The 23,569-nt window shown below is 38.3% G+C and overlaps 1 protein-coding gene across 12 annotated transcripts in view; it reads left to right on the forward strand.

The window, feature by feature from the left end:
* agrn (agrin) overlaps window positions 1-23,569 on the forward strand; it is a 593,620-nt gene that overhangs the window by 163,294 nt on the left and 406,757 nt on the right. For 10 of the 12 annotated variants that reach the window (XM_016661973.1, XM_016661976.1, XM_016661975.1 and 7 more), the window contains exon 3: window positions 12,024-12,044. The exons of the other annotated variants lie outside the window; for them this stretch is intronic. In XM_016661973.1, the coding sequence (XP_016517459.1) occupies window positions 12,024-12,044 (21 nt within the window). The remainder of the gene's footprint in view (window positions 1-12,023; window positions 12,045-23,569) is intronic. 12 annotated transcript variants of the gene reach the window in all.

Here is a 23,569-nt window from a genome sequence, read left to right on the forward strand (position 1 = left end):
TCATTTTGTTAAACAGCTTGTAAGTTTACAATTTACAAGCTGTTTAACAAAATGAGCCATGTAATAAATGGCCTTTACCTCCATGCTTCAGACTTGTTTTGTTTTTTAATTAGAATTAATTGTGTGCTTAAATTATATAAATGAATCTATATTCATTTTACCTGGATATTAAAATTTACTGCAGTTTGATTATAATTATCTGAGTTTCTCTGGAAACAGCAAATTGTGCTCAATAAAACAGACTTTTCTTTTTTATTTTAGAAAAATTGGTTTGTAGGAGATTGTTCTTCCTTTTACCTAATGTCTGTACTTTATTTCTTTCTAATTTTGTTCACCTTGTGAAGCATAGTGGTGTGACATAGTCAAAGCCTTAACCTCACAGATGATCCCCACACACCTTGACTTGCAGCCAGCAGTGCATCTGCTGCTTACAGGGAGTGAATATTTATGCATGTCACTTATTTTATATTAATCAAATTAAATAAAAATATATGTTGTAGAAATCAGTTTTTGACATTTGTCAAAGCAATAAAAGTGTAAAACTTTTTCTAGACACTCTTACATGGGATTCAGCTTTTCTGAGCTGAATCTGTGGTTTTAGGGTGATTACTCTTAGTATAGATTAGATTTAAATAAATTTGCAACTTTCTGTATGTTCTCCTGAAAGCATGGCATGGTTTTAAGAAGAAATTATTCAAACTTATTGTTGTCTCCAATTTGTTTCCTGGGATTTATTGCTGGAATAATGACCCCTCTTGGTGAAAGAGATGGATTTCCTGACACTCTTGTCTTGTAACTCAGTTCATCAAGTTGTAAGTGTAAATCTGTCAAATGTGTTAGAGGGTATGAACTGAGGTTATCAGAGTGGTTATTATTATATAGATGTTCTGTGGGCTGTGCTCAGACCTGTCTGTGGATGAAGGCTCAGCAGAACCTTGCTGTTCAGATGGCTGGATTGGACAGATGAACCAGGATCGCTGATGTGAAGCAAACTCATCAAATCCCCTCTGGTCTGTTGCTGGACCTAGAATCCTTCATAACTCTGATAAACCAGGTTTACCTAATAACTTAGGAGTTATCAGGTAACTCAGGGCCTAACCTGTCCAGGTGTATTTCTCTGAAAGGCCCAGGTTTCCAGGTGTGAGATGACTGTAAGAATGTGCAATATCAAATTATTATTATATACTCTTACCCTTCAAGTTGTTTCAAAATGTATTGATATCCTCTTGAAAATCAGCTTTAATCCTGAACTTAAGAATTCCCTTATTTTCTTATTTGTTCCAGTTGGGAATAGAAATAGTCTGATGCAAGAATCAAAACGTATTCTGACATCAGGTTTCGCATCAACTCCCCAAGTCATCAAATTCCCTTTGTCTTTGATATTTCTTTATTTAAGGTTGAAATTGAAGAATAGACTTTTTCTTGTGCATAATTTAAAGGACAGCCAGTTCCAGAAGAAAAGGGAGTGAAATCAGATTTGTATGCATTGTTTGGTTGAAGAGCTTTCCTTCCCCAAGCTGTTCACATGAAGGTTTCTCATCAGAGAAACACTTAAGACTACTGCTTCCCCAACGACCTGAAATGTGTGGGAGGCTGAGATGAAAGGAAAAGAGGAAGTGGTGAAGAGAGATAAAAAGACTATAAGAGGAGAAAAATACAAAGAAAAGACATAGGGCATGCCAATATCAATCCTTCCCCTTCGGATCTTCAGGTTGTCCACCAATCTCCAGTAATATCCGTCCTGACCTTTGAAGAACCAAATGAAAGTGTAGAAACCATTTATAACACTACGAATCCCAGAAAGCCTCTTGTTTTATCAGCCCAAACATCTGAGGCTTTCCATCTGATTCAACAAAGGTCGTAAAACTTTACTCAAATTCAAAGCAGATAATTAAACCAGCCGGTCGATCACACCAGAACCTGGCAGCTGTTTTATTAAACTGTGTGTGTGTGTGGGTGTGGGTGTGTGTGTGGGTGTGTGGGTGCGTGCGTGCGTGTGTGCATATATTATGAGGACAGAGTTGCACTGAGTCTGAAGGCAGCCTAATGAAGTCACATTCATTTCTAAGAGGAAGAAAGGTGGACGCATTTCATTAACCTTACTAACCACAACACACTCTCACACTCACAATACAAGCAGGAAGACGCAGAATGAACGGAGGGCAGAAGTGACTGAAGCACATGCCAGGCGGGATGAAGATGGATGGCAACCTTTCTTCTGCAAGCTTTAACTAGGCCCTCACAAGATAAAGACCGCCAGTTTGTGTTCCACTGAGGAACAGAGAGACGGAGTCTAATGACCAAACATTCTGACATTTATGGATATTAATGACACCAAGACTTCTCATAAGGCTGGATTATATTCATTAAATGTGTGAATAACAGATGATGTGAATTTATAGTCTGACTTGGAATATATCTGTTAAGCTAAGCCTGTAATAAATGTAATACTTTTTGAAGTCAGTCAAAGATGTCCTGAATTTAAAGCCAGATCAATGTTCTGAGCAATCATGCACTCTGTGTTCAACATTTATTAAAATTCAGTATGGATTTGTTGTGAATAGAAGTAAAATGTTTGGGATTTGGATTCAGCTAGTTTACGTGATATTTGATCAACAGATTTTAGTTTATTCATGTTATGCTGATGATACTGAGCTATTTCCATAGAAAGGATGAATTCAGTCAAAATACAGACAGAACAGACAAGAGTATTTTTAATGTTCTGGTTTTAAAGGACAGAGATCTATGAACCAGAGTTTGGAAGGACAAACTGGTTTTTTGGTCTCTCACTCTGGATGGCATTAACTTGGCTCCCATTATGATTTTGACAAAACTTGGTATATTTTCTTAAAAAATTAAGCCAACTAGATTAAGTTTCTGTTGTTGTAAACCGTGGAGTGCCTTTGGTGTTTTTGGTCAAGGAGACGATTAAATCTGAATCTATGTTGGTCTATGCTTAGCCCCAAGATTTAAATTTCTTTGACTCAACTTTGTATTTCCTCTTATCTAAGGTTTCTTGCTCAGAAGTTCTTAAAGGTTCTACTGAAACATTACAGACTAGTCCACCAGTTTGTCATGAGCTGTAAGATTTCTTGTTAAGGTTGGTCGTTGCTTATATTTTACTGTATTCTTGTGTTTTGTATTAATCCTCACAGCTGATTCTCTCACCTCATTTACTCACCTGTGTATAATTCAGCAATCACTCTCCCAGTCTAAATAATTCCTGGTCCAGTCACTCCATTGTCAAATCATTGTTGCCAGAGTCTTGTTTGCTAACTTGTCTTCTGTTCGTCAGACTCTTTCTGCGTTTGAGTTCCAAAGAAAACCAAACAACTGAAAAAAGATTATTTTTAGATTGTTCTCCTCTTTTTAGTATTAACATATAGTAAAACAGCCTTTGAGTGAGCTCCAGTCTGAATCCTGAGTCATCAGTAGAAGCTATAAGTAAGTTGCTCATTTGCAGCTGATCTGATGTAGCAGTCTGCCTTTCTGTTGGACATGAATGGAATTATAATCTCTCTGTTCTGCTCAGAGCCAAAGACATGGTACTTCATGTTCTCTGCCTCCTGGCTTACGCACCTCAGCTTGCATCAATCTTTTTTTCAGATCTTTCTCCCTCCTGCTACTGGATACATTTTCCAGATTCCTTAATCCTTACTGGATAATTAGGAAGAATTTAACAGCGTTCATCCAAACAGATCGTTGATGTTCTCAGATGCTAGCTCGCCGTCCAATTCTTCCTTTTCTTCAGATTCATTTACTTTTTTGTCAACTAGCCAAATTAAAATTCATTTTCTCTTTCAGTAAGAGCTGATAATGGATCAGTTTTTCTGGCTAACAGCAATGATGACTGTCTCTGATTGGTGGGAACATGGACCACAGTGCACTGAAGCTACAGAGTTGGCCAGACCAAGCGGTGATGTCACTTATGACAGCAGGAAGCAAAGCTGGACCCGACTGTTGGAGGCCAAGCCTCAGAGTGGCTAAGCCTGTGCTTAGAGATGAACTCAAGGTGCTAACCCACATGATGAATGCATCTGGGTCAGAACAGTAACATGCATAGCTGTGAGATCAGCTTAATAAACAATCATATTTTATTTGTTGGAAAACTAAAGTCTTTCTAGACAGATGTTTCTGAAAGTCGAGATGTTGTGATTTATTTTTCCTTAGGTGGTGTCTTAAGGTTGAAGCAGGAGATAAATATCTTGAGTTTGACATGTCTACAGTGGACGGCCCTTCATCTGCAGCTCATCTGTGATAACGGCTTTACAAACGTCTCCAAGCAAAACATTAATCTCCAGCAGAAAGAATGACAGACATGATGTTAGGACATCTCAACAAAATATTCTGAACAAAATGTCTGTGTCATACTGGCTTTCATTCTACATGTTTTAACACATGTTCATTTAAAGATAACTTTAAATTTGCATGTTTTAGAAATCCTTTAATGTCCATGGCAACTGTTCAGCTGTGCAAAACGCTGGGTTGAATCTAGCTCTGCCTTCGAGGCACTGCTCCTTAAAGGTGCATCTGCTGAGCTCATTACGTCATTAAAGATTGGCTAATTAGCAACGCTGCTAAAAACATTATCACAAGAGTTAAGAGAGGAGCCATGTTGGGATGACTTCCTGCAGGTGGAGCTTCAGACAGAGCAGGAGCTTCTTAAAGAGACAGAGAGACAATTTTGATATACAGTATTTTTTTTTTTTTACAACTGAAGGTAACATTGTTGTAAAATGACACTTTGAGCCTGGTAAATAGATAATCCCTTTAGGATTATTGAATTTTTAAGTTTGTTAATAGAGTCAGAATCGTCCATGTCTGCATCTTGATGTATTGAAAATCTTTTTTGTTTTTGGTCTCCAGAGTTGCTGGTGGTGTCTCTGTGAGTCAGTATCTTTTTGCAGAGTGCTGGTGCTGGATTTAGTCTAGCTGATTTCCTCTGTGGCTCCCGGAGCCTTGTGGGGCCACGGCCTGCAGGTTTCAGGACTGAGTCAGCCGGCTCTCTGAATGTCAGGAATGTGGGATCCTGTCATCCTCACTCCTCCCTGTGCTGCCATTGGCTGCTAAGTTTCCTTCACTGCCTGGCTCAGCACAAGGCCAACACTTCCTTCCCAACTTGACTTCATCTTCTTGATGACTTGTGACAGAGATCGGCGTCTAGAGCGTCAGATGTTTCAGAACAACCAGAAGAGTTTCGGGCATGACCATGTTGTCTGATGGGTGCCTTGGCAGGACTTTTTCAGTGAAGGCTTCAGACGTCAGTCGGTTCTGCTTCCAGTTCGGCTTATGGAGTGGTCTATGGATCATGATGTCCTCCAGGTTTCTAATGTCCAACACCAGATTGATGAAGGCAGGCTCACTCTGCAGGAGCATTTCTGTGCTGTGAAATTACAATATTGTTAGAAGACTTTGGCCGAGTGAAAAGAGGTCGCTTTTGCATTTTCATCTGCTTGCTATATATAATCACACTGTGTCTGTGTTGCATATGTAAATCACTCAGTATGAATCTTAAGTGGCTTTGAGAGCCAAAAACTTAAGATAAGGTAATTTTATTTATATAGCACATTTTCAGCAACAAGGCAATTCAAAGTGCTTTACAATTACATGAATTAAAAGGAAATACAAACAAAATAACAAATCAAAGGAAAGCAAAAGAAGAAAAATAATCTAATGTTGATCTAAAGTATATAAACTAGGTGCTCCTGTTCAGCGTTGCTTAGTATCCTCTGTTCTAATTCCATTTCTGGGTTGGAGGAACAGGAGTCTAAAAAGTAGTCTAACAATGTTGATCCACATTGTTAAGTAGTTGGTTTATAGTCAGAGTTTAGACAGTAAAGATCCATTAATAACCCATATACTTTTACACATTTTGTCTTATTATACTCACAAATTTTAATGCATTTTACTGGATTTTCATAACGGAACCTGTCGCAACAAGACATTGATCAATGAATCGAATGACAAATTAAAATGTGCTCCATTCTGGTGATGTTTTACGAAGGGCGGTTTTGTTTACAGATTTTATAATCCATTTAATTTATGGTTTCTGTTATATGCATTTTTTTTCCTGTCTCATTTATTGTCTTCTGTCGTATTTCATTTTGGATATTTAAAATGTCTTCCAGTTCCAGTGGTAAAAGTTCTTTATAAAATTAGTTTGTTGGTCTTTGAGAGGTTGATTTGCAACTCTCTCCTGATTGTGTGTGTGTGTTGATACTTTTTGTGAATGCCTTTGCAAACCACTGGATACAAGCACACTAAATGCACTTCTAATTTTTACTAAGCTTAATTTAATTTTCTATTTTTTTTTACCTGTAATGTTTGTTGTGAAGCACTTTGTTGAGCTTAGGCTCTAGTAAATGTGCTTCATAAATAAACTTGGACTTGACTTTGACCCTCATGTCTTAAAGGGGCAATGAGCTTTATATCATTATGATGTTATTTCATCATCAGCTGTGCAAATGATTGCATTCCTTCAGACTAGCCAGGAGCATTTAGAAAACAGCTGGTGGAACTGAGCATCTACATCTGTTAAGTCTTATTTGATATGAAAACATTTTATAGGAACTGAAGGCAGCAGTTTGTTGGCTATAAAATGGCACTTTGTGCCTGGAAAATCTATAATGCTGCTCCTTTTTAAGATGCTGAAACTGAGGCAAACCCAGCCTTTGCTGGGTTTGCAGTGCAAGTCCTGCTTATTCTTCTAATCAGCGCTTGTTTGGCAGAGTTGGCTGTGTAAATTAGGGCTTCATGAAGGATGTGCTGCAGGAGGTAAACAGGCACCAGAGGAACTCTTCCCTTCCTTTAATTCTTCCCCTTCGGCCCATTTCTCAGCCTCTATTTATTCAAGTTTGTTGAGAAAAGGAGGAGGCAGTGAAAGGCTGTGTACACCTCACAGCTGGAAACTGATGGAGCGTTTTTACAACCCACAGCGTCCTGTTTGTGAGAAAAGCCTCAAGTTAGTCCAAGTCCTTCAGCATTCCCCTCACTCCTCTCCCTCTTCCTGGTTTTCAGAGACCAGACGCTCTCATGCTCACCATCCAGCCTGGAGGTCCACTGTCAGCTTAGAGTCAGAGCAAATGGATCATGGGAAAAGATGTTAACTCTGTATGGATGATGTGTTGTTTAAGCAACAATATATATTTTAGATAGTATTTGGGAATCAGGATTTGAGAGTAAAAAGACTGACTTGCCAGAAACCATCCAGGATAAAGAGAGAAGCCAGAGGGAGGCACTTGACAAAACACAAAGGAGGAGGGAGGGATGATGCATTTTTCTTCCTGCCTGTGAAATGCTTCCTTTTCTTGGGACGGAGACTCTGCTGAATAGGATGGTATCCTGAAAGAAGCTAAGATTATTTCAAACCAGCATGCAAACAAAACTCATTTCCCAAAAACACAAAACTGACTAAAGGTTTGGAGATTGTTCATCATTTTTAGTTTACAATAGAAAAAAACAGTGTGTATAAAAACCTGGCATTAAGTGGAGACTTTTCTTTGTGCCTCTGTGTAACCTCTGTTTGTGATAACACGCTCTTGAGAAACCTCTGGAACAAAGTTTGTCTTTCTGATGAAGTGTTGGTGATTTGCAACCTCTCTCCTGATTTTGTGTGTGTGTGTGTGTGTGTGTGTGTGTGTGTGTGTGTGTGTGTGTGTGGCTGTTGGCAGAAAGCCATTCAGGACCCACAATAAGAACTGCTGAGGCCCTCTTCAGCACTGACTGCCTCATCCTGTGTTCATGTGTTCAATTTGTTCTTGAACGTAGAAACTTTTACCATGTTACAGATTTTTGTTTTCAAATTCTGACTTTTTTTTTTTTGTTTGTTTTTTTTACGAATTAACCTTTTGTTCAGAAGTAAATCCTCAAATTATCAGTATTGATTGCTAAATGTTTTGGGGAAAAAACAGGTATGTGATTGAATACTCTTCTGAGATTCATTGCTGCTCTTGTAATAAAGAAAAGCCAGTTTTCCTTCAATACGTAATAACTATGCATAACACTTAAAATTAATTTCTGCAGGTCCAACTCCAGTTTAATGAAACATTTAAAAAAGGCAGGAGAATGTTCTTAGCACATCACTTGAGAGACATATTGCTACAAAAATAAAAAATAAAAAAATTTACTTAACTCATGCAGCTACAGTTCAATATTTCCATGTTTTACTTCTCTTTCATGATGGAGTATTTTGCTAAAAGGCTAGGTTAGCATTAGCATTTTTATATTTTGATAAGACTTATTGAGAGCCCTGCTTATAACATATTTCAGTTCACTTGCAGGAAATCATGGCCAAACCTAAATAAAAAAGTTATCTTTCATGAGCTTCATATTTTGCTTTGAACGTCATCAAATTTAACTCTTTGTGTTTCAGCTGCTTTCTGCAGAGCTCTTTTCTTCATTTTTAAAAGTCAAATTTAATGTTGTTCAGTTTGTTGAACTCTGATGGCAGCAACAGTGACAGTCTTCTGAACCTTTATGTAAAACAATTACTTTCTCTACTTTCTCATTCTTAAAAACAGAGAATAACATTTTTTATGCTCTTTTTCAAACAGTGAAAGTTCCTAACTAAAAATTAATATTTGTAATTCACTTCAGATAAGTTATATTCAGCATTTAAAAAAAAACACTTTTAAAAAGTGTGTCTAAGAAAAACAAAACAATAAGTCTCCTTTGTTGTTTTCATGACTTAATTGATGATTAGTTAACTTTTATTAACCAATTAACAGACCTAGTAAATACTTAGCATGTGTGAAAGGGATTGCTGGGTAAATTTGTGTTTTCTTACACCTCTAATCATTAAACATTGTTTGTGCGGGGCACTTTCACAAATTTTGGTTCTAGGCAGGAAATTTTGCTTCCAGCACTTTTCTCTTTATCCATGTGAGCTTGTGAGGAAGAGGAAGCCCTGTGATCGGACACTTCCCTTTACTTTCTCTCTCATCTTTCTCTGACATGAATCACTTAAGACCAACAAAATCCAAACTAAATGAATTTCCTCACTGGCTGACCTAATCACATTAACCTAAGTGATATGGGAACGCCAGGCCAGACACAAACACTCCCTCCTCTTTCTCCATCATTCAGCTTGGATAAATAGCCACTCCTCTGGAACGGTTAGTTGTCCTAAGCTTCATCTTGGAATAATAGACTGTGCGCCTCTAAAGACCTCAGTGTGGAATGAAGAGGATCAAGACAAGAGTAGAGAAAGTGGTGTAAGGGAAGCGACAGAAGAAGCTGACACCGGGTAGAACTGCCCTGGGACAAACAATCCAAACAGATGTTTAGTCGCTTTCAGAGCTCATTGTGCAGGACGACGGGGTGGGCTTTTGGGTTGTTGATGGTTTTTGGGTGGTTGAACAAGATTTGATGAAACCGCCTCATGGTTAAATAGTAGCTCGGTTGGTGGTCGCTTGACATGCTGGAAACACCCTGAATGGTAAATGGGGACGGACTGGGACTGAGGGAGATTTTACACGCTACACGTCAGAGACTTATCTCTATAAAGAATTACAGGCATGAGCTCATTAACATGGGACATTTATAATAAAAAGTGTCTTCCTGAACTTTACACGGTATATGTACTAGGGTCATATTCTCATTTTCTCTTAAATCTCACAAAAATAAAGAAAACATGAAAACTCATCACACCCACTGTTTACTGCACTATGGGAATATAAATAATAAACCTTTTAAGGGGGTTTTCCGCAAATGACCATAAGAGTTACATAAAGCTTTATGCATATGTTGTGTTTTGTCTTATTATAAAATAATGATCTATTTTAGTTTTTCCTGCTATTGAATGGAGAGGTCTTTGCTTTTCTGATGAAATTCTCTAAAAACTGAAGTACACAGTTAATAAACTAATATTATTATCTTAAATAAGGAAAGTTATAGCACTATCTCAATATTAGACAAATACAACCTGATGTAAAAGACAGTTTTATAATCTTGATTTCACTTACTGGGGGACAAAAGGTTCAGTCATAAATTAACTTTCACCGTTTTTGAGGTTCAGTTTCATGGCGGCCCACCAGGGTTTGCACCACCCACCAACACCAAGCTACGTGTCATTTATTTATTTTAAATAAAGTTTCTATACATAAGTAACAGTGAAAACAGATTAAGCTAGATGCATTGAACTGCTTCGTCCATCGACTAGAAAGTTGCAAAGCAGTGGTAGCTCGGTGGCTACAGAAGGAATGGCATGCTGGACAACGTTTGTTTGTGTTTATCCAATCAGAACTGATCCCGTCCAATCTGGACTCACTTCCATTATTGCATCACTCTATTTCTACTGCAGCTTATGTTAAACAATGGCTTTTAAGAGGAGCTGTGCTGTTCATCTACCACCTTAATTTCTTTTACTTGAAAGTGAAGCAAGAGCTTTTCAGAGATTGTAATGATGAACTTTGTCACGGTTGTTTCTGTCCACAGTGGTCCTTTTGAAACACACACACTTGTTATCCACCTGCTTTATATGAGTAAAGCTTGACCCAGGACTTCAGGTCTTTCTAACACAATCTACTTGAATAACACTGCAGCCTTCAGCTCCTGAACTGACCAGACAGAAGACATCTGTCAGAAACAGCCTCAGTAAAACCTGATATGAGCCTCAGAGGCAGGATTGACCATAACACAGTTATTACATGTTACTGGACCTTCACTATGGCCTCACTACATGTAAGCCTCACTAGATGTAGTGAGGTTCATGTAGCCTCACTGAAATGAAACGCTGATAAGTTTGACTGTCCTTCAACAGTTAACATCACAATCACATTTTTTATTTCTTTCTGCAAAACTTCATGTTGATACAACAATATTAAAATCTGAAAGCAGTGTTCCTGGGGCTATTTGGTTCTGGTGCCTGGAATCTGGATCCTTCCTGGTTAATAATCAATAGATATGACTCTAATGATTTCCTTGCCCCAGCCTGTTCTGTTATGGATGAGCTGAGTCAGGAGCGCTGGGCCTCAATCTGGATCAGCAGGGCCCGCAGAGCCGCCTTGTTCCAGGACTCAGGCTCCTTAATGCAGTGAAAACAGAAGTGGACCAGCACGAGTCAGAACCAGCAGCTCCACAGTATCTTAGCTGCAAGTCTGCAGGGCTTTTCTCATTGTTTTTATTTTTTAATCTACTTTTTAAGAAGAAGCACCAGTCAGATGTTTTGTGTCTCATTTTTGATTTTCTAAAGAGCAACAAAGTAATTTTTGTAATAGGTTAGTCAATAATCTACTCAAAAACAAAACAGTTAATACAATGAAAGTGAAAAGCATTACTGTGCATCACTTTTACAAATTTTCTGAATTATATTGCATTTTAAACAATATTAGATTTTTTTTTGCTCATCTCAAAATGTAAATTTGGTATATTTTAAAATGTCCCTTTTTTTTAACGAGCCATTTAGAAGGACAACCGAGTCCAATTCAGCATATAGAAGGAAAAAGTTCTGATTTATGTCGATATTTTAAAGAAGTCATTAATTAATTTGTTATAATTATACAGCAACCTTAAGAAAGCTCTCTGCTGTGTTGGATCATTATTAATAATTTAAAAGAGGAGTGAGCAGTTGATGTTACACAGCTCTGCAGTTAAACGTGATTTTACTTTTACAAAATAATCAGTCTACATTGCAGCTGTTTTTCAGATATTAATGATTGAGTGTTAGTGGGACAACAGCAAATCTGATCTGCTCAGAATCAAACTAAATTTCACTCATTAACTAATACTTCTAGCTGATACTAAAAACAGCTAATAAACCTGTCTTCACTCAATAAACACTTCCACCCTGAAGAGTGTTGCAGCTCAATAGCGCCACCATGCCTCTGTAGAAGAAATTGGTACTGTATCTCTATTTTTTATGTACTGATTCTATTGAGCCATTTTCATCTGCTTCATGTCAATAATCCATCACAACCTCATCATATTCAGTCTTCCATTGGAAAGTTGAACAATAAAGGAAAGTTTTTTGCTCTTTAATCTTCTATAACAAGTTTCTTCCTCTTTCCTCTCTTTGCTTACTGAAGCTCACAAATACATCATCGCAGGTAAGCACTTGCTTTAACTTGACACGTTCTTTCTCTCTCCTTCTGCTCGGTTTTGTTGTGTTTTGCTTGTAAAAACTAATCTTAGTTAGGGATCTGCCACTGCTTTTAAAGAGCTTATCTGATGCTGATTGTCAGGCAGTTTTTCATTATGCAGGCCTTATCCAAATGTCAGTCATTATGAGCCGCCTGGAGATCAATGCCACACACAGTCACAAATAGGGCTGCGGCATGCCCAGCGCTGCAGTCCGCCTGCAGGCCTGTTTATTCAGAGCCTCCATTTTCTGGGGGAATTGTCAGGATTTAGCTTAACGGTAATTTAAAACCTGGTGAAGCCATTTGGAGAAGGAAAATTGTACACAGTTAAATCCTTGCCGGTTTTTTACATGCTGCATTAAACAGCAACATGTCTGCAGGTTGCATTGATGTGGTTGAAACCAGGGAAACTCCGATCCACTTTTTCAGTACCGATAGCGATACCTGAGGTTTAATATCAGGCAATACCGATCTGATACAGGAAATCAGCTGAACTGACTTAATAAGTTTTTTAAATATATATTTATATATACAGACATAAATATACTGAACTATACATATATTTGATAACACTGGAGCAGTACAGCACATTTAAACACACCAACAGCTTCACAAGCTAACATGGAAAAACAACTTGAATTTGATCAGTTAGTGTGATGAGGAGTATAACAGCAAATGGAAAATAAATAATAAAGAAACTGAAACTGATAAGGCAATAAATTTACTAACTTGGTCAAACATGTAAAAAGCAAACAAATCTTTCAAATGATTCTAAAAGAGTAATAAGAAATTATAAATATAATGTAAAGTAAATAATAAACCATGATGTCAGCATAGAACTAGACTGAATAGATCTGCCTTTATGGATCACGTACATTGTCAGGATCTAGAGTTGTTTTCAGTATATGGATCAATACAGATACTGATATCTGATTGGTGTATCTCAAGTTGAAACTTCTGATATAGTTAAAGTTTTGGTGGCATAGTTGAAGCACAGGGATTTTGTCATGGAGGTAAATTATAGGAACTTACGTCAGTCAGTATGTGAAGCTGCTGTAAGCCTGCCTACTCCATGTGCATAAAAAATATCTGCTACATGTGAGGCATCAACCCTTCAAATGATGAACCTGATGTTTTTATGAGTGCAGTGGACAGACGGAATCAAGTCAAAAGTCGTGCATGGAGGGGTGAGGGATCAGTTTGCTTAGTGAAGGTTTCCTCAGGGATCTCATTAAGAACTACTGAACTAATTCAAGGAAAACGCTACAGGTGAACCTGCAGAAAGAACCAGCACGATGGATGAAACTTTGTTTAGGACAGGATGAAGTTAAAACGACATTGAGATTCATCAGTTTTAAGTGATTGATCTGAAAAAAATAAATTAAAAAACAAAAAACAACAGCTATAGAGTATACAGGAAATGAAATTTTGTCATTGTTTATGGATTTGTTGCATGTGATTTGTAACCAGATTCAGTTTGACTGCTGACTAGTCTGAACTCAGGAATGCTGAACTGCAGCCAAAATGGGTCTTCATGATTATACAAACATATCATTGCACGGTTTTGACTTTGGAAAAATTCTGAAATGAATGGTCATGGTTTCATTTTTTTCATATATTAAGTATTATGACAATGGTGTGTACCGACACACACCATGTGTGTTTACTTCCATATCTTCTGAAAATTTTTAAAGAGAACCAATCAGGATGACCTAATATGCAATTTGTTGCAATTTGTTGACCATTTGGTGGAGCTAGCAAGCATTTCCTTCCCCAGATTGGATGATTTTCTTATTGCTCCATGATGACACATGAACAGCACCCTCTGCTCTCAGCTGCATGGGGTTTGTCATTGATGGGCTTATTTCTCACTGGCATGTTCCTCCAGCTGCCCTCTTCAACAGAAACAGATACTTCTGCCCCTTTTCAAATGCAACACCATTAACAATAGAAAAGCAGAGAGCAAATCTTTTGTGGGCCCAGCAATGAGTCTAGCAGAAAGCTGTTTCTTTCTCTGGCCAAAGTCAGATCTGTTGTTCAAGTTCTCCGCTTCACTGAGCCTTTTTCTTTCCTGAGCCAGATCTCCTTTATCAGCCATTTTAATGTGACTTCCCTGGAGATTTGGTGGTGTTCATTTTAAATGATAAACTGCATGAATCCTTTTACTGTTATACTTCAAACTGCTCAGTCAACATTTGGGCAAAGAGACTCTTTAACAATGTAGGAAACATACTGTAGAAATGCTAATATGTCCTCAGTTCTGAGTATTCTACATCCAAGAAGTCAAATGGACAGAAGTGGTTTAACCAGTAGTTCTTCAGGCCTCTGATGGTCTATTAAACGGTAGAAAGATTGTTATTCTGTTCTCACTGTCGTCCTCTTGAACGTAGACTATATATAGACAGTTAACCTCTGTCCAAGTCAAATCCAAGGATCAGGCCAGTGTGTTGAGCTGTATGGTTTAATGAGGGTAAAACGTAACACTTGTCAAAACCAGAAATAAAACTAATTAAAGCTTCAAGAAGTAATGGGCTCCGACACACTGTCTTCTATACAGAATGACTACAGTTCAGCCATATTTGAGGCGAGGCTTTAGGGCTGTTAATCATTATGAATGGATTATTGAAAAAAAAAAACCCAACTAATTTAGTAACTGATTAATAGTGACGAGGCCGCTCCAAAGCTTGTATTTTGGATATGGAGCTGTTCAAACTTCCTGTTGTGCTTTGGTCACAAGCTGACCTTACACCAGACTTCATGAGTCCATTCATCTGAACAAGTCATCCAGGTCCTGGAGCTGCAAGGCAAAACCAGACCATGACAATGTCACCACCATTCTGGATGATTTCACCAAATTTGAATCGCATCACTTTGCTCTTTTTGTATAAATCAGTTGATCGATATTTCAGCTTCTTCAGAGAATTTGGCCTCCAGTCCGTCTTTCCAGTCTCATGCTTCGTTTTACTGCCACACATTTCAGACACCAAAATATTTGAACTCCTCCACTCAAGGCAGAGACTGGACCCTGACCTTGACGGAGCATTCCGCCATAAGATATTAAAACTTGCACATTCCTTTCCCAGTAAGGATTCCGTTGCCTTCTTTGGCGTTCATTCAAGCTGCTTTAGAAGTTCTCATTGTCCTTTTTAAGAGTCGAAAACCAGCAGTCAAAAATTGTTATCACAGACTATTTATCAGCAGCAGCTCCCCCTTGTCTCATCCCTCTCACTGCCTCTCCTGCTTGGCTTCCTTTTCACGTCTTTCCATGAGGTCAGAATGCGTCCGCCGGCGTCGCTCCGACAACCTGGCCTGAAAGCGGTGGCATATGTGTCTATCCGTCAGAAATAACCTCCCTTAACCACAAGGCCACCCTGATTCAGCTGCAAACTTCCTTCTGATGCGTCTCTAATGCTCTCAAGGTGGAGGATCGGAAGGACACGGTTAGTTTTTGATGTGACCTTATCCGTCAAATTTCCAGAAGGCCTGGAAACATTTAGCAGGAAGGGTAAACTGCCTTTCTTGGAGTTTTTGTTCCCCCATAAACTCTAAGAGATTAATGTGAAGAGGGTTCCAGATGTCACTTAGTCTTCTACCTTATTAAGCATGTAATTGAGTCCAGGCTGATTTGTTGATAGTCGAGAGGTTTGGCTTCAGCTTGGTGAGGGATGGATGGCTGCAGACATGTTGTGTTAAGAAAACCAGAGCCAGGTTTATTTCTTCTGTCAGCCTTCTGTTATTGAACATATAGAATCTGTTTGGAGAAATCTATGTCAAAATGCTCAACAAGGAAGGAACCAGGAAGGCCTCAGCAGGCGAGTCCAGGTTCATTCTAGACTTCACAGTCCTGTCAGGACGTCCTGTCCTCATTAAAGGGAGGATTTTAAACATCCTGATGGTTTATAGAAGATAAGCACTAGACTCTCCTACAGAATTTATCTTAGCTCTTACCATTTACCCCTGCCGGTAAACATAAATTTTATTAATTGGATCTACTGTCTTCTGGTGATGCAGGTTTATATGTCGCTTCTTGCTTGCTGGTATGCCTGAGCGTTTATTTCCAAAAGAGAGAGCAGCTGTTTATTCCCTCAGGTGAGTGAAAACTTAAGAGTGTATCCTCCATCTACATTTGTGTGTGTTTTACTGATAGCAGCGTGTGTGTGTGTGGTTCTGCCTGTAAACTGCTGTTTCCAGCTCAGCAATGCCTGAAGGCAAAATCAAAGCATGAAAATGAGTGTTTAACATAAAAAAGTGCTTCCTGTTAAAAACAATGTGTAGATTCTGCAGTCGGCCAGATTTACCTGCAGGTCAAACACTCAAAGATCAGATCTTATTTTTCCCCATTTATTTAGTGCAAAGAAAAAAAAAACTTACCAGTGGTTTTATATCAATGCAGTTGCATTTATTCTCAGTATGTCTCACTATTGTTTCTGTGGAGTTATTTTACGTGACAGGATCAGCTTGTTAAAGGATCCTTTTTTCAAATAGAAGTTGTTTTTAGCATGTTTGAAGACTTGAAACAAAATAAGCTATTGCTTAACTTTTTAAAGTTTGTTTGCCTTATATTATTTTCATATTATTTTCAATCTAATGTGATTAATTGTTATCTGTAAATTTAACTGTGTTTTGTGCTTGTGGCTCTTCTGTGTAGAAGAGAATTAACCACCGTCTGTCCACTCTGACTTGTGAGCTAAAGCTGATGCATTTATAGACTGAAACATGGTGAAACATTTTTGGCACATTCTGCAAATTTTTCATTTAAACTGCTATGCAATATTAGAAATGATGGAGATCATAAAAATGATTCAATAAAATAACCATTTGATTGCCTGAAACTCAACAAGATGACAAACATTAACATGAAAAACTTTTCTCTTTCATCTCACATCAATGCAGTGTAAAGCTGATTGGTTTAATTTAGGAAAATGGGACCAATTAGCCTTGATAATCATTAATAAATGAACACAATAAATTATATTTATTAATAAATGAATAGCAAATGGTTCTACATAAGAGATATTTTTTGTTTCTTTCTTTTCTTTTCAGGATCTGAGCCAGGTGAAGCTAGAACTGCCCCTTTAGTTTGGGTATAATGTGTTTACAGATAAAGGGATTTGTTTGTACAGTTTTATCTTAGCTACTGCTCTGAGAATGATTTTTCAGCATACAGCCTTTTTTCAGTCTGTGTTCTCCAGTGACTTATTAATCAATAAGTAAACATTTTTGACTATAGTTATGATACTTGATTAATCACAGTTAATTGATTAATTGTTTCAGCCCTGGAGAAAAATGAGATTTTTCAGCATCTCAGGGGAAAATAGTCCAATTCCTGTTTTTGGCTGAAACATTTGGTTTCATGGAAGGTCTCGGAAAAAAAGTTTAATTTCAACCTAAGTTTACTCCACCAATTTGATAAAGATACTGAATGTAAATTCAGTATTGATTAAAGAACTTCTAACAAGGCTGTGATCAATTACATTTCATTGATTCAACTATTTAATAGTTCTCAGAACAGACTTAGTTTGTTCTTATTGGCATTTATATTGGTTATGACATTTTATTCAACTGCCCTCTATTTACCCATTTGTTTATAGTCACATTTGCTTTAGATGCATCATGATAGCTAATGATGCTGCTGGAGATAAGCTTTTCTGTTTCACCAGGCTGATTCTTTGCTTCTGCTGCCATCTAGAGGCTGCTAACGGCGCAGCACAAAACCTAAGCTCTCCTTTTCTGACTGCTGCTGCGGGGGAAAGAAGGGGGGGAAATGGAAAACGTTTCTTTTGTTAGCTGAGTGTCTGCAGAGACCTTCATGTTGTGAAACACAGCCTAGTGGTTTGTTATTCTGGTTAGATAAATAAGTTTGCACTCCGAGCATATCCGTTTTTTATTTTTTGAGAAGAATCTTGAAACACACAGCATGAGAAGTCTGGAGAAAAGAAGACTCATTAGATGTGTAAAAGAAAGTCATTGTTACCTCCTACACTTATCGCTGATGAAACAACCATAACTTCTCATCTGGCATTTTTATGGCTGCCATAGCAACCTTACCTCTTTTCATCTTAGCTGAAATCAGAATCAGTTTATTTATTTCGGCTTAAATAAGTATTTAAAACGTCGCCTTGTATTATTTGCTAATCCCCAATGACGAGAAGATCCACTAGGGGGCACAAATGCTCCGACGCTGACATTCAGCCAAAGTCACTTTTTGCAGCTCTTCTTCGCCCAACAGGCGGTCAGGGAAAGAGTTCAGACCTGAACCTCTTCTTCCTGCTTCTCCTTTTTCTCCACCTCCTTCTCCTCTTCCTCCCACGGAGCTAGAAACACTGTCGGCAAACCGAACATCAGCGTTCAAACATATACTATGAATTAAAAGCAGCAGCTGAGGGGAGAAACGGGCTGTCACCGAGACATTTTAGCTTCATGGCGTTTTTTTTAAATTAATTTATTTCTTATGGTGTATCTGCTCTTTAGAAGAAGAAGAAAATCCAGCTATGAGTGACAGGAATGAGGAAGTGGGAAGGAGCGGTCATGTTATAATATGAGTTCATCATCGACAGCTGGCTGCTGCTTGTTCATCTTTAATTTATCAGACCAGCTTCATTCTTGACTTGTTTTGAGCATCTGAAGCTAAGCTAAAACGAGGGTGTGTGTGTGTGTGTGTGTGTGAGGTAGGGGGATGAAGGTATCTGTTGCTAGGAGAGACACAGCCCACTCATACATGGGGGGTTAGGATATCTAGGTTATGCTAATGTAACCTCTTTCACCCATGGTCACACTTACTGTACATAGATAATGGTCAGGCCTGGCCGCTTGCTAAATAGGTGAATGCAAAGCCTGGAAGTGGACAGGTGTCCCATCTGTTTTGTGTGTGTGTGTGTGTGTGTGTGTGTGCGTGTGCGCGCGCGTGTGCTTATGTGTGTGTTGCTACCCCACCCAGTCCGTCTACAGATTAAGAGACCAAAAACATTCTACCAAAAAACTGGATGATAAAAGTTTCAGTGTAGTGTTTTGGTCTCAACTAAAAAACTATTAAAGTTTGCATCTGCAGCATTTGAAACATACCCAGTTCCAGCACGATTCATTGAGCCATAACCTACATTCATACAGTAACCTCCTCCCCCCCAGGCCTTTAACTCAACCATCCATCTGCTGCATCTTCTCCTCGGCTGTCTGCCCCACCGTGGATCCAGCCTTCTTGTCCCCAATCCATCCGTCCATCCGCGCAGACAGACCTTCTTCTCAGGCTGTGACCCACTGGGTTTTGTTTTTGGGATTTTGTAATAATCGAAGCCACACCCTGCATTAAAAGACCAAATTTTGTCTGGATTGGTTTGCTGAAGGCCTCCATGTTCTTCCTGAACTTCCCACAAATGCCACTCAACAACACCAACAAAAACCCACTGTGGTGCTCTCCGCACGCCGTCCAGGCACTTTAAAAGGGCATGTAATGGATCTTTTCTGACACCTAAACAATAAATAACAATGTACATTTGAAAGGTGACCAACAGAAAAGAAAAAAAGAAGCTGTTGGGAGTCACAGACTTGTGCGTCCGCGATGCCTTTAATCAGCCCATAGAGCGTGCTTTTCTCTTCTTTTTCAGTCCCAATTACCATCTGTGACAGAGATGGATTTGGAGTTTGACACGTTGGCTTTCATGCGATGTCGCTGCCGCAGCGAGGACGCGTGTTTGTGACAGAGCCGGGAAAATAACAATGCAACATATGGGGCTTTATGACAGAGCTGTACGGATCCAAAATACTTTGACTTTATTGGAATGCGTCTTCCATGAAGATGAATCAGGAGGGCTGCAGCGTCTACAGAGCCCTGCTCTGAATCCTTCATAACCTTCAGAAACACTGCAGGAGTGTTTAAAAATGATAGTTGTTCAAACTGTGTCCCTTTTTAATGTCTTCCTATATAAAGCAAAGAGCTCAACAGTGTTTGGAGGAGAGACAGCTGCTTTGTTTTAATAAATTATCCAATGATTCTCTGGGGTCATTTGGAAACGACTCAGGAAATTTCAAGTTCTCCGTTTTAATTTCCTCAAGTGTTTCCTCCCATTATCGCTGAAATTAAGCTATAATCCATCATACAGTAAATTGAATAAATTGGTTTGGGGATTTATTTAGCAATTTACCTTATTTATGAGGTGATTGTGCCCTGTGGTAAGACCCATTTCTCATTTCAAAAATATTATGGTTCCCTAATTGATAAGATAAACAGGCCATTGTTTGGTTCCTTTGCTGAACCTTGGCAACCAAATTGATTCCTCCCCTCCCTACTTCCTGTCATGTAACACTAATCCATGTTCTCATTGCTTCATGTAAGGCAACATTTTATCAGATGCTTCCAATTATGATGTGTACTCGAGGCTAAATAATTACATATGCTGAAGACACACAGACTCACACTCTGCCTTGCAAAGCTACTTTCCACAGACAGAGTTTTCACAGCATAAGCTAGTGCAGAACTGTGTGATGAAGGAAAATGAAACAATTCAAGATTATTTTGGCAAATCAAAATCAGAGGCATTTATTTGTATTCTGCCCCATTAACTGTGGTACCCTCAAATAAATACACAATCAATGAATTTTAGAAGATCAATAATTCATCTGTGTGTCACCTGGAGTTTATTTGTGTAAAATATCCTACAGTGACCCAGTATGAAACAAGAATGAACATTTTGTCAAATGCAATTATCAAAATCATCAAGCAAATATATATAATATATTTTGATTGATGTTCCAGTTATTTGGTGCCAAATACAGCTCTAAGCAGGTTAGTCTTTAGCTTTGATTTAAAGGAACTCAGTGTTCCAGCAGTTTTGCAGTTTTTTGAAGTTTGTCCCAGATTAATGGTGCATAGAAATTGATTATTTATTCTCCATATACAGCTGCAACTTTTCAATCCAAAGAGCCATTTTTGCTCTCAGTTCAGATAATTATCCTGTTTTGAGCCACAAATGTTACAACCTTTCAATAAAAGATGTTATTAGTAAATTTGCTGTCATTTTTTGAAGAACTACAAATTTACTTCTATTTTTACTTTAATTCAAATAATAAAAGAAAAAAACTTCATTGATCCCAAAGAGAAATTAAATGAATACCTCTATTCAAAACCTAAAATCAAATTTTTGCTCTAAGCAATAGCTCCTAAAATGAGCTCAGCAGTTCCACCAACTGTTTGCTAATTGCTGCTGGCTAGTCTGAAGGAGCTGAGTGGGGGAGGAGCTGTTCTGTGAGGTGTAAGCTTGGAAACTGCAGCTTTTAGGAGGAGCTGTGTTTTGAAGACAGAGCTAAGTCCATCCAGGCGTTTTGCACAGCTGAATGGTTGCCATGGAGATTAAAGAATTTCTTAAACATGCATGAAATAATCAAAGTAACACCGCAGGTTTGCTTTTGATGAGGAAATAACATCATAACACAATGTCAAGCTAAAACCACTTTATTTTATATAATGGTCCTTTAAGACTTCATCCAACTGGCTAAATATGAATCAAGGTGGTGGTAGACTCGCGCTGTGTGGATGGTTTTATTCCATAAAGACAGACAAGCTGAATTGAGCTAAATGCAGAAAAATTCTTGAAGAAAACCCTGTTAGACTGAACATACCGGGGTATGTTCAGGGAATTTGAAATGTTTTTCTAAGAATGAAAAAATATGTTTCTGTCTAAAGGGGTAAAAATGGTGGACACAAATCCATAAAACCTGCAGCCATATTTGCAGCTGAAAGTGGTTCTATAAGGGGAAAAAAAATGCACACATGGTTTTCACAACTGCGTATCATTTATTATCCCACTACACTAATATGCATTACTTTCTGCTGGTCAAGGCACCTTTGCAAGGTGTAACTGAAAAGGTGTAAAAGGGAATGCTGGAGAGCAGCATGGAAATCCATTAAGGACTAGGAGGATGGGAGAGTTGGAAGCTGCAGTTGGGAGAATGACTAGGAATGCTGGAATCAGGATGGAACAGGAGGATCAAACTATGCTGAGGTAAATTGACCTAATTGGCACTTTCGGCCATCTTGTCACAAACCTGCTTAACTGGCATTTCGAGAGAGCAGCGGAATACATCAGCAGCTTCTGGAAGTACTGGGAGTCCGTCTTTTCAGAGACACAAACCAGAGAGACGGAGCCAGCTCATCAGCAAACAGCATTAAACATTTACGCTGACCTACAAATGCTGACAGCGCCTCCTTCAGTCACACCCTCGACCTCTCGCCTGTTGTCTTTATATTACCTCCTCCACTGTCTGCACTGAACGGTGAACTCAGACTCTGTTTTCCTGGGCTGATAATGAGGAAAAACCCAGAGGAATTCAAAGTACGGCTGCAAAATGAGGGACGTGTGATGATGCTGTTAAAGATAAAGCGGAGTGGCGCTCTTCAGTCAGACTGTGTACTTCTGTTAAATAAGTGGGAAGCTCTTATGGTTGTCTTGATTTGAGAAAAAGAAAAAGTGAATCAGCCCACATCTGTAGTTCTGCTGCTTTTCTCTTTGCAAAGCTGCAGAAAAATCATCTCATTAGTTTCTTTAGTTTTGTAACTTAAAGATCTTGATGTTTTCCACTTAATGAGGCTTCCCATTCACCAGAGTGTTGTTTCTGTTTTATATTTGTACAAACCACAAATACCTGTAATTTCAGGGTTTCTCATTCTACAACAGCATTATTTTGTCATACCTTGTTATTGCGTCTTTGAAATGCTTGTTTGCTGGTTTTGAAAGACTATTTTTACCAAGAAGCTCTTTTTTTTAATGTAAACACCCAGTCTCACTTAAGCTCCGAGTACGTACAATGGAGAAAAATATATCAATACTTTCTGGCGCCTTGCTTAAGTGTTTCTACTTCTTGGTATTTTCATATTTTCTGACTTCGCAACAACCAACTTCAATGCATTTTATTGGTATTTTATGTGATGGACCAACACAAAGTGAGCCATAATAGGGAAGTAGAAGAAAAATGAAACATGATTTTCAGAACTTTTTACAAATAAAAGTCCGAAAAGTGCAGCACACTTTTAGATTCAGACAACACACTCTCCAAAATTAAAGCGGAGTACAGCTGTGGGTGTTTTAATTTGCTGGTGTTTACTTTGACAGTGCATTTTAGCTTTAATCATAGACATTTAACTAAAATGTCATTTAATGAGTTTATGACAATATAATCATCATTTTGTTTTTTGCCTGGTTTGAATCGACTAAAAAAAAATTAAGCCATGGAGGAATTCCTGAACTTTGGAGTTGTCTCACATCGGCCCAAAAAAATCAAAGCTCTGCACCTCGTGGTATCATTCAGTTTATTTCTCATTGGTCCAATTGGATTTTATCTGGGTTGCAGTGTTACCTTGCAGCATTTAGACTTGGACTTAAACTTTATTATGATATTTTGTGGTTCCATTGTGATAATGATAAAACTGAACTATTTAGTAGATATTTTTAGGTAACTGTATGACTGTGTGTCACAGTAATTAAAGCCCCTCAAACTCTTGA

This window comes from Poecilia formosa, unplaced genomic scaffold (assembly GCF_000485575.1).
Source record: "Poecilia formosa unplaced genomic scaffold, Poecilia_formosa-5.1.2 Scaffold352, whole genome shotgun sequence".
Lineage (NCBI taxonomy): Eukaryota > Metazoa > Chordata > Actinopteri > Cyprinodontiformes > Poeciliidae > Poecilia > Poecilia formosa.